We start from the raw sequence: 12,480 nt of genomic DNA, 5'->3' as shown, positions 1-12,480 counted from the left end.
TAAGTAATAATTGGAGAGACTCTCTAGACTTTATTTTTAGTTTCTAAAATGATAATTTATCGACGTGAGACAAACTTTGATTTGGAACAGCACAATTAAACAAGATACTTTTTTTCCCCCACAAATTAGAGAGAATTAAGTGAAAAGTGAAAGAGTCTTGCTCATATTAAAGCATTTAACTCAAACCTGATTTTTTTTTCGATAACTGGATGTCTAAACCAGCTTATGCTGCGATCCAATTCTAATTCCAGTGTCCTAAACTTAATGACCAGCCAAACCCACTAGTGGCCTCAAAGGTTTGGAATTTTTAACTGACCTCTATGAGATTCGAACATATGATCTTATAGAAGACAAGCACTTGTAACTTTCACGTGCCCACTTTGGCCAAATCCTTTGGGGTTAACTCAAACTCAATCAATGAGCAAGGGATAGACGATTCAAGCTCATACATTGGATTCTAAGGCCCTATTCCATTGACTAAAATAATTTCTTGAAATTAGAAGTGATATATTATGAGAAAATGACATGTCTTGTAAAATTAACGGAAAGTAAGTACTTAAAAAATAAAAACCTACCAGAACAGGAGCCTAAACGCGGTACTTATATACCGATGTGAGACAAATTATAACTCCCTGTCACACACAAAAAGAGAGGGGTTGACATCAAGAAAATATCGTAACATGATTAGAACAACATTTCAACTGGAGACCCTACCTAAATATAGGAAGAAATATATCTGTATATTTCATGCATCAATCACCTGGCCATTCCAAAATATTCAACCTAAGAGCAATCAAAATATTCTTCTCCAAAGCTACAAAAGCTTGGAAAACTACCAACTACTATGCGGCAGTAACTTTCATTGTACATATCATGTAAAATTTGCCTAGCTAGAAACATAAGTCTATGTCTGTGTATCAAGTAATTCGTCTATACCCCCATTAAAGTTTTTTCCACCATCACCATCCTCTCAACAAGAACTCCGGCAACCGTCACCGACTCACCGCCACCCTTTTCTTCTCATCTTTTTTTTTTTTTTTTTTTTAAACCTCTACCAAGAAAGTGACATACAAACATCATTTTCACGTAGGAAACTTGTTCAGAACGATGCGGCTACAGTGATATCTTTCGAAATAAGAGCATCACGTGACGCCGCATCATTCTGCATAAGTATTTCATATGAAAATTCTGTATGTATTATATTAATTTTACCTTCTCTTTTCCTTTATCCGGTCAAGTCATGAAGCAATTGTGCACCCATCAAGTTTCTGTAAGGCAAATTCTGTGCTTCACTACCGTCCATGATAGAGTACTGAACGTGCTGGCAATCGTCGATGTGATCCCTAGGGTAAAAAAGAGAACTCTGGGAAGTCGAAGGTGAAAACGCCAGGCTCACCCCATTCCCCCCGTGTTGTTGCAATCCAAGAGTCAAAGACACACCACCACCACTGCCGCCACCGCCACCAAAATTCTGATGGGCGTTCTGGTCATTATGGTACGAAACGCCTCCTCTGTGGTGGTTGTACGACGAAAAGTCCAATTCGATGGCGCCAAATGCATCCCCAACCCTACCAAAACTCAACTGCTGCGGCTGGTGGTGGTGGTGGTGAAGTGGCGGATTTTGAGGGCTTTTGCTCATCATGTGCTTAGCGTCGTTTTTTTCCGGGTTGTTGATGATGGAAGAGAGACACTCCGAATCAATCCGGACCAGTTGGTCCGGCGTCGGTTTCTGGTCTTCGGGTCGGGTTGGGTTGGCTCGGATATTGATCATGTCATCCGAGGAAGAGGCCCCCAAGCCCATGTTGTTGTTTTCTTGCTCCTTTGTCTCTTCCAAGTACATTTCTTCCACCATGGGTTTCCACAGCCTCACTCTTGCATTGATGAACCAATTAGACACCTGAACAACCACAAATTAATTAGTTGATTAATCAAATTAATTAGTTGATTAATCATAACGTAAGCAAAATGCAAAACCTAATGTGGATACTTAGACAAATGAGGAACCCTATTAAAAAATGGTAAAGCAAAAAAGTATGTATACATATATATAAATAATAAGCTGTGGATTCTGGAAATCTATACTCCATTGAGAATGTAAAAATATTCAGCTTGTCATCATAGGAAAACAAAATTAAAAAGGAAAGGTAACTTCAGCACTCGCTTTCTTGTCCTTTATTTATTTTTATGTAAATTTACTTTACTACCCTTTCGCTCGTAGACTTTTTCGCTCATGAAGGGATAGGAAGATATACCACATTGACGATGCAAAAATATTGGGGGCGTAACGAATTCGAATAATAACAATTCCCGATTAACATGAAGGGATATTGTAGTAAATACACGTAAATAAAAACAGAAAAAACGGATGATAATTAAAAAAATGAGCGTAAAAATCAATTACTGTGACAGGAAAATAGGGGGAGAGATATGGACGTGCCTGGCTTCTTGAGAGGCCTGTTTGGCGGGCTAAAATGTGCTTATCTACATCGCTTGGATACCTGCAGAGAGTTTCATGAGACAAAGTACTACTTCAGAAATTTGGACATTTGATACATTCTGCCAATGGTACTTTTACCAGTTACTCCTACAAATTTGAGCGGATACGATAGAGAGAGATGGGACCTATATGTAAGTTGCAACACAGAGAGAGAGAGAGAGAGAGAGAGAGAGAGAGAGAGATGGGACCTATATGTAAGTTGCAACAAAGAGAGAGAGAGAGAGAGAGAGAGAGAGAGAGAGATGGGACCTATATGTAAGTTGCAACAGAAATAAATCCACACAAAATATTAGGGCTAAGAAAAACGGAGCCATATGAAAATGAATAAATACTTAAATGATTGAAAACAATGTGACAAATGAGTTTTGGAATCTGAATAATGGTGACTGGAAAAAAACAAAAAAACTTTTATTATCTGGGAAAGTAAAATAATTGAGGACGTAGAAATCCCAACTTCAGTACTAAAAGAAATTCAAAAAATAATCCAAGAAACAAACGTATGCCACAAATAGACTTTCTTTTTGGATCTAGAAAGAGAAATTTTACGTACTTATTATGATAACAACAAACTAAAATTAATATTCTAATTAATCTACTTAAATACCAAACAAGAAAAGATCCTTTAACTGAGCGAAAAAGCTATTTGCACCGACGGTTTTTCTACCGACGGCCACCGGACGGCCGATCCGAGCCGTCCAAAAATTTAAAAAAAAAAAACCGAGGGGAACATATATACACGAAAAAAGAGTGTTCAGATCAAACACCCTGCACACATCGGTTGCCATTGATTCCCGCGTAGGCCCTCTCGGTTTTTTTTTTTTAAATTTTTGGACGGCTCGGATCAACCGTTCGGTGGCCGTCGGTACGATTTTCCTACGAAAACCATCGATGCAAATAGTAGTACTCTTAACTGAGATAGGGAAAAGGCAATGTTTAAGCAGGTTTTAAATCTCAACCCCTACGTAACGGATTTTTGAACCCTCCATCCCAATATTGCATGTAAATTGGCTAATACTATAAAGTATTAGTCTTCGTGATATATGAAATTTCTTTTGCAAATAAAAAATTATTAAGTCAATCAACAAGATTCTTATTTAGCTGCCATTGGGTATCATATCATGGTATTAGCCTTTTATGTAACGGAATTTTAAACTTTCGATAAATAAAAATAATAATTCACCTATATAATGGCTATACCGTCTGATATTGGTCGATCTATGATTATATCATGGATACTAATTTAAAAACCTGTTAAATCATGACCATATCATCGATAGAGATGCGTTATACCACATTTTAGAACTTATAAATGTGCATGTATGCATATGTTAGTTATAATCAAGAAAAGAGGAAGATATTTACGGGTGGAGGAAATGCTCGAAAAGCCAAGCCCGGAGCACCGACACTGATCTCTCCGGCAAACCACGTTGAGGCCGCCATGGATGACTCTCCATCAAACTCATCTGTTGAACAGCCCGTTGTTGCCTCAACGTCTGATCAAGAAGCCTGAGCCTCGGCGTTTCGCCACGGGAAGCCCCTGGAACCGTCACGTCTTTCTCCCCCATGGCCTCTTTTGTGGCCTTGATTTGGCCTACTATACCGTCCCTTAGACACCTGAAATGCCTTGACATGGCCTTCGAAGCTAAGGCCGAGTAAACCCCCGCCGCCCCGTGGCCGGCAACCGCCTCGAAGGAGGCCACCACCGCCTTCATTTGGTCACAGTAGTGCCTGTATCTTCTATCCACCTATAAAAGTGGAGAGAGAGAGAGAGAGAGAGAGAGAGAGAGAGAGAGAGTTAGTTAGTTAGTTGTGAATTTTGATCTCCCAAGTTGGAGAGAGATTACAGTTCAAAAAAAAAAAAGTAGGAGAGAGATTACAGAAAGTTGAAAGTTTTCCTGTTTAGTTGCAGTTTTCAGAATATAATTTCATCAATTTATATTTTTATAGTAAAACTCAAAAAAAAAAAAAATTACTGAGGTTATTTGAAAAGATATATTAGAGAAAACTTTAGAAGATGGTAATAAGTATATTGCAGATTCTAAACTCTCAACTCAAGTTGGCGAAATATTTTGAAAAAGCTACGATTTTTATTTCTTACGAACTTTTACTTATTCGTTTAGTTGACGGTTTTCAAAATTTATTTCAATTTTGTGAAAACGCTTAAAATAAAATCATTCTGTTAAAAACTATCCATACAAAAAACTTCAAGTGATCGATTTTTTATTTCTAAAACAGCTTTCCGAAAGTATTCTGCAAAACTGATTCTGAAAACCGATACCATCGCTAAAGTTACAAAAATCGCAGCAAGTTGGAAGTTTTAAACATTGGAGTTGGGAAAATATTACAGCATTGAATAAATACAGACCAAGTTAAAGAGTTAATAGAACAGGAAACACAAGTATAGACAAAACCTTTTTTTTTTTTCTCTCTTTCAAATTAAATGGAACTGTCTGAAAAAATTTCACCATGTGGGTATTAATGGAAAGGCCCCCCTCAGTCCCCCAATTAGTTCCAACTATTTCATCATATCAACCACACTCCCATTTTTTTAAAGGGTATATACACACACATATATGTGTGTGTATGTTTGTGCTGATTTTAACGCATCTTTGACGTGAAGCTACGAGCAATTTCACGTTAAAAAAATAGAACGTCTACGTACAAAAGTAAAGCGTGAAAATCAATTTTCAACTAGTATGTATAAGTAGTGATTGTTTTTTGTGAGGCAAAAAATCAAACAGCTTTCGAAAACAAGTCACCGGAACCGAATACTTTCTTACCTCTTCAAGCATTGAAAACAGTTTCGATTTCCTCTTCTGCAGCTCCAGGACTTCAATGCTGCTGTTGCTGCCGCCGTACAAGCTTTTGTTTTTGGAAACAGAAGCAGAAGCAGCAGTGCTGGTGCTTGCTGCTGCAGTGTTCTCATGATGGGGCTTTATTGTTTTTCCCTTGGGGCCTGTTTGGCCGGCAGTTAATCCCAGGTTGCAAAACTCGTTCAGGAGCTCCTGAGCCGGGCCCAGGTATTTGGAGTTCCTGATCTGAACCAACTGATGGATGTTTCCTGGTTTCCCCAAATACCCATCTCCCGCCACGGATTTGCCAAACGACCCGTGATCCGACCGCGGACCCGATCCAGTACCGAATCTGATCATTTCGTGATCTGGGTTCTGTTGTTGGTGCTGTTGATTCCTCAGCTCGAAGGACTGTAACCCGATCGACGAAGGATTCGCCGAGGAGAGAGAGAGCGAGAGGCCCTGGCTGGGCCTCTCATTTCCCTCACAGGGAAACACACACCTCAAAGACGAGGCGTCGAAGGGCAGTGATCTGGTGTGGTCATGTGCATCGATGCCGATTCGATCCGGGCTCTCTTGGTCGTGCCAGAGGGGTGCTGATTGGTCCGGTACGGCGATCGGGTACCCCCCTATCCCTATGGCGCTGATGTCCATGCCCGTGGACAAGTTGAAAATCTGATCCGGGTTGGAATCGAACTGGTCCATCTGGGATTGGATGCTGTTCGGGTTGTCGTCGGAGTAGCAATACCCTGCGGCCGACCCCATGTGGTTGATGATCTTGTGTTTCTCTCGGTTCTGATGATGATCACCTCCTCCTTGATCTTCCATTCATATCATCACAAAGCTGATGATCTTCTTTCTTCTTCTGGTTCTGTTGCTGTTTCTTGTTTCCTGCAACAACAAATCCATCAACAATACAAACCTTATAACCAAGAAGAACAAAAACCCTTTTCCCCTACACTAAAACTTGCAGCCTTGTGTGTGTGCTTTTAGAGAGAGAGAGAGAGAGAGTGGAGTGAGCTTTCCCTTGTTTTTGTATTTATGTCTTTTTTCTAAGACTTGTGCTCTTAATAAGCAAACAAGAGAGAGAGAGAAGGGGGAGCACGAAAGCAAACCTAGTAAGAGGAAGGAGAGAGAGAGAGAGAGAGAGAGAGAGAGAGAGAGAGAATATGATCTCCTTAGAGATGGAAGATCGTCAGATAGGGTTTTGTGATGATGACTTTTTTTTCAACCCCATGACCATATCATCATTTCATATATGCTCCCCTCTCTCTCTCTCTCTCTCTCTCTCTCTCTCTCTCTAGTTCTAGAGAGAAGTTTTTCAGTACCGGGAGGGCGTGCCGAGCACGATCTCGGCCGTCCAAACATGTTTTGGACGGTTCAGATTTGTTTAGATAATTTTGTAATGTAAAATTACCGAAACATTCCCTCAAACCCAAACAGGAGCAGTACAAAACACGTTTAGACGATTGAAATGCGTGATCGGCACCACATGGCCACACCTATCCGGCACTGAAAAATTTCTCAGTTCTTGAGGGTCAATGCACTGTGATTTTAAATACTGTACAACCAAAAGAGACTTCCTAGTAATCGAACCCCAGCCTCAATTATTTCGTACCCTCCACTAATAAAAAACTCCTAGGAATATTTAAATTGCTAGTCGTAAAATAAAATAATACTCCCTCGGTCCAAATTTGTTGGACTTTTTGGGAGTTTTTCTGTCACTTATACTGTAGTAAATTGCTTTTATCTATTTTAAGGTTTTATGTGATTTTGAAAGTTTTTATTTTACAATAAAAATTGAGATTTTTATATTAAACAATATCTATATTATATAAAAAATTATTATCAATTAAAAAATAAAAAATGATGTTTTGTCCGAATAAAATAAAGTGAGAGACAAAAAAAAAAATTGGATAACTGAGAAACAGCCCTACAGTCAGGCAATTAAGTGGACCCGACTGCACAACGTAATCTCGAGAAGAGCTAGCTACAGCCTACAGCACACCACCAGCCGCGGCCCCTCACTTAAATACCACGATACTCATCCGGTGCCAAATTGAACCCCACAGTAAATGAATTACTCCCTAAATCCGACACTCGCCTTTATCACTCGGGCAACCGTAAAAACTATATGAAATGAAATGAAATGAAAATGTAAATGCAATGAAATTAGAGTTATAAAATGAAAGGGAAATTCTCTGAAGTGTACTATAGAGTACGTACCGGCCCTGGGCCAACGATCTAATGATCAATATGGATTGCAAGCCGCCACATGACTTGTTTTAATTACTTCGTACATTCTTTTCAGTACACATGAAAAATTGCTTAAAAACCCCCATCGACAATAATAATTACAGAACCCACCACTCAAGAAAGATGAAAAAACGCATCGATCTTGCTAACTTCCGCCCACTAGACGGAGGATAATACGCATGTAATGACAAATAAGTTCGAATATCAATACACATTTTTACAAATATCAATACATTTTTTCAAATATAGATATACTTTTTGTCCATTATCCTACTCTTAATGGACGGAAGGATAGCATTTTTTGAAACCCATTAATGGGTATGTTTTGTTTTACATACTTATGTATGTATGCATAAAAGTTTGTGAATCCCTAGAACTAGGTCTTTAGACCAATAGACAGAGTTGTCTGCAGGCTTTTTCAGATGGGTTTTTTGGTACAAAGGCTTTTCTGGTGCTAGCTCTGATCAAAATTCAATTCAACTCCCCAGTGTCTGTTTTTTCTGCATTCCATTACTCCAGAGGGGAAATTACAGAGGAGAACGTTAGCTAACTCCCATGATTCCCGTCGGTTGATGGATTTGCTTTCCATATAAAACTGATGAGTTTGTTTTTCGCATAATTAACTAGAGTTCAATTTTTGGCTAAATGCGAAGGAATGAAAAGGAACTTAATTGAGACGGGCGTAAGCAGACTCGGACACCAATACTTGTTTCTTTATAGAAGGGAAAAAAAAAAAAGAGTAGATGCCAATAGCTTGGTGGTGGTGTGGAAAATGTTTTCCGAAAACAGGAGCCTCGGAAAGGTCATAAGATGAGGTGGTCCAATTTTTTTCCAACTAATTCCAATTAAATCGCCAATTAAAGGCACCCCCCACCCATCACCCCCACCACCTTTCTCTCTCTCCACTTCTCTCTCTCTAAACCAATGGGACCGCATCTTTCCTCTCTTTCTTTCTCAAGTGTGCCAACTCCAACAAGCACCACCCAGACACCCCACATGGAGTTTGTACTTCACGACCCAACATTGGCTAAACCAAGTGATATATCACTTCAGAGCATCCCTGCTAGTACATGAGTTCGTTAACGGTTCGGCCTAATAAGTGTTCGTTTCATTGCGCGGTTTGGGAAAAAAAAGAGGTGTTCATTTTATTAGGCGGTTGCACGGTCTTATCCACTTGCAATAATAGTACTAGCCATGTGACCCGAACGTAGTAAAGAAAGATCTTTGTTCTGCTTGCACCTTTGTAGATTAATGATAGAAACGTGTGAGTGGCTAATTTCTTTTGGGATATTTGTCTCGAATTTGGTGTCCTGAAAATCTGGCTCAGGAGGAGGTAGTTATGCTAAACATCAAGGACTCGACCCCTATTACTGAAGAAAACTTAACTTTCACTGTCACGGCGATACACCTATAGTTGGTGACTTTGCTATTAATATGATTATATATATACATATACATGCTTGCAAGTTTGCTTGGTGTTATTTTCATTCCCGTTTAACTAAGAAAAATAAGTACTTATTTTTTAAATTAAAGATGATATATTGTAAGAGAATGATTTATCTCGTAAAATAAAAAATAAATATTTAAAAAATAAAAACATTAGTAAAACAGGCTTTAGTAGTTGCCGTGTATCCACGAACCTTGTGAGAGCGTGGGCTAGGAGGGTAGACAAAAGTTTAAGTTTTGTCTGTTCATAAAGGCAAGTGGTCCTATAACGCGAAGCTTTCTCCGCCTCATCTCCCTTTTTTCTCTCTCTCTCTCTCTCTCTCTTCGTTCGCTTATGTTATGTACCATTCCACATGAAAATATCAACATGGGTCTCATAATGCTGATGTCACCCCCAATAACTTCGGCTTCTGGTTGGTTGGTGTTTCTACAAGAAAGAAATTTCGTAGGAGTAATTTGGTTTGTTTGTTTGTTTTTTTTTTTTTTTATCAAAGACTAATGATGACGGGTAAGTTATTTTTAAATAATATGTGAGGAAAATAACTTACGTAGAAATTCGTAAAATTATAATTTTCAGTCCATTTTTTGTAAATTCGTGAAATCGTAATTTTTGTAAAACTTTTTTTCTCTCTGCATTATCTTCTCCTCCTCCTCTCTATACTTCACCGGTTCAGCGGCTAGGTTTTTCGTTCGGGGGGTGGGGGCTGGCCCATCCCCTCCTTCACCCCCCACCTCCCTCCCCCTCCTCACCTCTTCTTCTTCTTCCCCCCTTTCTTCCATCGTTTCCTTCCCCGTTCTTTCTCCCCAGTCCGTTTTTCTTGTCTTTTGTTTTCTAGATCTGGTGGTCGAGCTGTTGTGGCAATTCTCCGTTCAGTTGTTCGGCATTTTCTTGTTCAGGCCGGAGCAGGTAGGCGGCTTGCGGTGGTCTGACGAGGTTGGGCTCCCTGTCCGTTTCCTTGTCTCCTGTTTCTTGTTCTGGTAGTTGGGCCTTTTGTGGCGACTCCTTGTCTTTAGTTCGGTGTCTTTGGGTCTGACCAGAGCAGGATAGGTGGCTAGTGGTGGTCCGGTGGCGGCAGTCAACGGTGTGGCTTAATAAGGTGAAGGTGAGGTTGGGTTATGGCTTGTTTTTTTCCAATTTCTTTTTCTTCTTCTACCGGCTATTTGGGTCTCCCCCGAATCAGTCTAGTCTTGTACCAGTTTGGTTTCTCTAGATCTAGTGTGGTTGAGGTGGTGGGGGAATAATCCGGCGCCTATTGAGGAATGGTCCATTGATTGTGGTATGTTGGTGTTTGTTTGGAGCTGATGGTGGTTCGGTGGTGTAATAGGGGTTGGTGGTGGTCCGGTAGTATTGGTTTGGCTGCGCAACAGTTCGGCTGGAAGAAGGCTGATCTACAGTCACCGTGGGCATAACGGCACGTTTGAATCGCGGATGGTGCGTTCGAAGCTCGCTGTGTCAGCGAGGGCTTGCCTCAGAGTCTCTCCACTACTCTAGTTTGGGCGTTTCGGCTCTCATCTAGGTCTGGCCGGTGAACCTTGTGGATTAGTCCATGAGAGCAGTTAGCTTGTAGTTGATATTGTTGTTTGGTTTTAGATTTCAGCGGTGCTTAGTTTTTAGGATTTCAGCTGTGGATTTTTTAGATCCTCTGTTATCTAGACCTAAATTGGTTCTTATGTACCGACGATTTTGTCAGGCCTACTTCGACAATAGGTGCCTAAGATCGAAGTTTAGGTAGCTCTGATTATTTCCTATATCTTTTTTGGAATCTGTATTCCCCAATGGGCTTATATATATTTGAAGAATTAACCTCAAGTATTGTAGCTTTTATATCATTTGACAGTACAAGGTAACATTTTTGCATGTTATCATCCACATTAATTTTTATTTGCTCAACATGAAAATTGTATTTAAAATTTTTAATTATTGTTAAAATTTTATAAATATCTATCAAAATATTGCAAACTTTATTCTGAAAAATAAAAAATGGGTGGGCGTTGGGCCTGTCTATCTCTATAATAGCTCCGCCATTGCTATGCCCTAGCAAATTTCTTAATTCAAGTTTCTATAACCGTTTGGTGGAGTTAGAAATACTCTATAGCACTCGTAGCCCGAGGTGAGACAGTGGTTTTCACTCCAATGTTGGTACGTTAAAATTTCCTACAAATAATTATGTTGTGACATGAAAACATTATTTAAAGAATATGTGGAATATATGACTTGTTTGTGTATTCATTTCAAATAGTACCAAAATATACGTAATTCTTATGGATATTATGCGGTAATTGTGTGCATGCATGTACACAGAACATGTGTTCATGCGTACCATATGTCCGTATGTATCTATCTACTACAATACCTTTTTCCTTCTTTCAACTGTCAGAATGTCTGAGCCAACTTAAACGCATTTCAATTAATCCCTTCGTTATCTGCTCAAAGGTAAGTCAGTCATCCACACCGGAACAAAAAAATTCACAAACAATTACTCCCTCCGCCCCAAAATAAAAATAATACGAATTTTTCAAGTTAGATATCCATCATGAGTTCTTTTAACTGATGAAAAAAGTAGGAATTTTTTCTTGCAGAAAACGTAATATTTTCAAGTTCTCGTCTTGCGGACTGGGCATTTATGTTGGGACGTCAATCGACGTAGTACTATACTTTTTTGCAACCTGACCTTAAGAATCGAATCCTAATCAATCGCTCGGCGATCAAATCCACCAACTAACCGGAATAATCCTTAGGGCTCCCTGTATATGTACTACCCCTACCCATCTACATGCATATCTGTATGTGTATATGTATGCAAGTATATGAGTAGTGAAAAGAGAAGAAAGTGTAGGTACGTAGGGTTTCATGGTTTTGGAGGATTGGATTGATCAGAGAGCTATATAGGGTCAAAGGCAGGCACCCAGAGAAATCGGGGAAAGAGATACGCTGTTGTTTTTCCAAAACTACAGTCTCCATAAATAGTAAAATGATTGGTTAATTGTTCAGATACCATACTCCTATAAAGCATGCACTGTTCAGACAAGAGACTAGAGTGGTCCATTCTCTCTCTCTCTCTCTCTCTCTCTCTCTCTCTCTCTCTAATAGGAGTAATTTTTGCATGGACCATCCTAATGGCTACATCATCACCACCGTTCAAATATCTTGATCGGTGGCTAATAGGTTGGACCTATTGCATCCAATTAAAGTTCTTCACCCCTACTCTACAAATCAAGTGGCCGGCCTTGATTCTCATTAAAAAAAAAAAAAGAGAGAGAGAGAGAGAGAAGAAAAAAAATTAAAAGTGGCTTTTGCTATGTTTGGATATTAGATTTATAGATGGAGCAGACGGAATAGGACCCAAAAAATAATAATAATAAACCTAACGGTACCGAAATATTAGGTTCCAAAATGCTCAATTGGATATGTTTAAGAGGCTGATCCAATCTTCTAGGGATATGCCTTTTTCTTTTTTTTTCAATTGAACCCTGTAATAGAAATTGGAT

At 39.4% G+C, this 12,480-nt stretch overlaps 1 protein-coding gene and 1 long non-coding RNA gene across 2 annotated transcripts; both read right to left on the bottom strand.

The window, feature by feature from the left end:
- Window positions 1–719: 719 nt before the first annotated feature.
- Window positions 720–6,498, bottom strand: LOC131314789 (homeobox protein BEL1 homolog). The gene is made up of 4 exons (XM_058343641.1): window positions 5,278–6,498; window positions 3,860–4,242; window positions 2,438–2,498; window positions 720–1,897 (listed from the first exon to the last, which is right to left on the bottom strand). The coding sequence occupies exons 1-4, from the start codon at window positions 6,115–6,117 to the stop codon at window positions 1,226–1,228; spliced, it is 1,956 nt and encodes a 651-aa protein (XP_058199624.1). The 5' UTR covers window positions 6,118–6,498; the 3' UTR covers window positions 720–1,225.
- LOC131314798 (uncharacterized) lies at window positions 2,589–3,852 on the bottom strand. The gene is made up of 3 exons (XR_009196519.1): window positions 3,402–3,852; window positions 2,686–3,117; window positions 2,589–2,622 (listed from the first exon to the last, which is right to left on the bottom strand). It is a non-coding gene; the product is annotated as an uncharacterized LOC131314798 (long non-coding RNA).
- Window positions 6,499–12,480: the final 5,982 nt, after the last annotated feature.

Source organism: Rhododendron vialii, chromosome 2a (genome assembly GCF_030253575.1).
Source record: "Rhododendron vialii isolate Sample 1 chromosome 2a, ASM3025357v1".
NCBI classification, from domain to species: Eukaryota; Viridiplantae; Streptophyta; class Magnoliopsida; order Ericales; family Ericaceae; genus Rhododendron; species Rhododendron vialii.
Note: the sequence above shows the minus strand (reverse complement) of the source record. Positions and strands in the feature narration are given on the sequence as shown.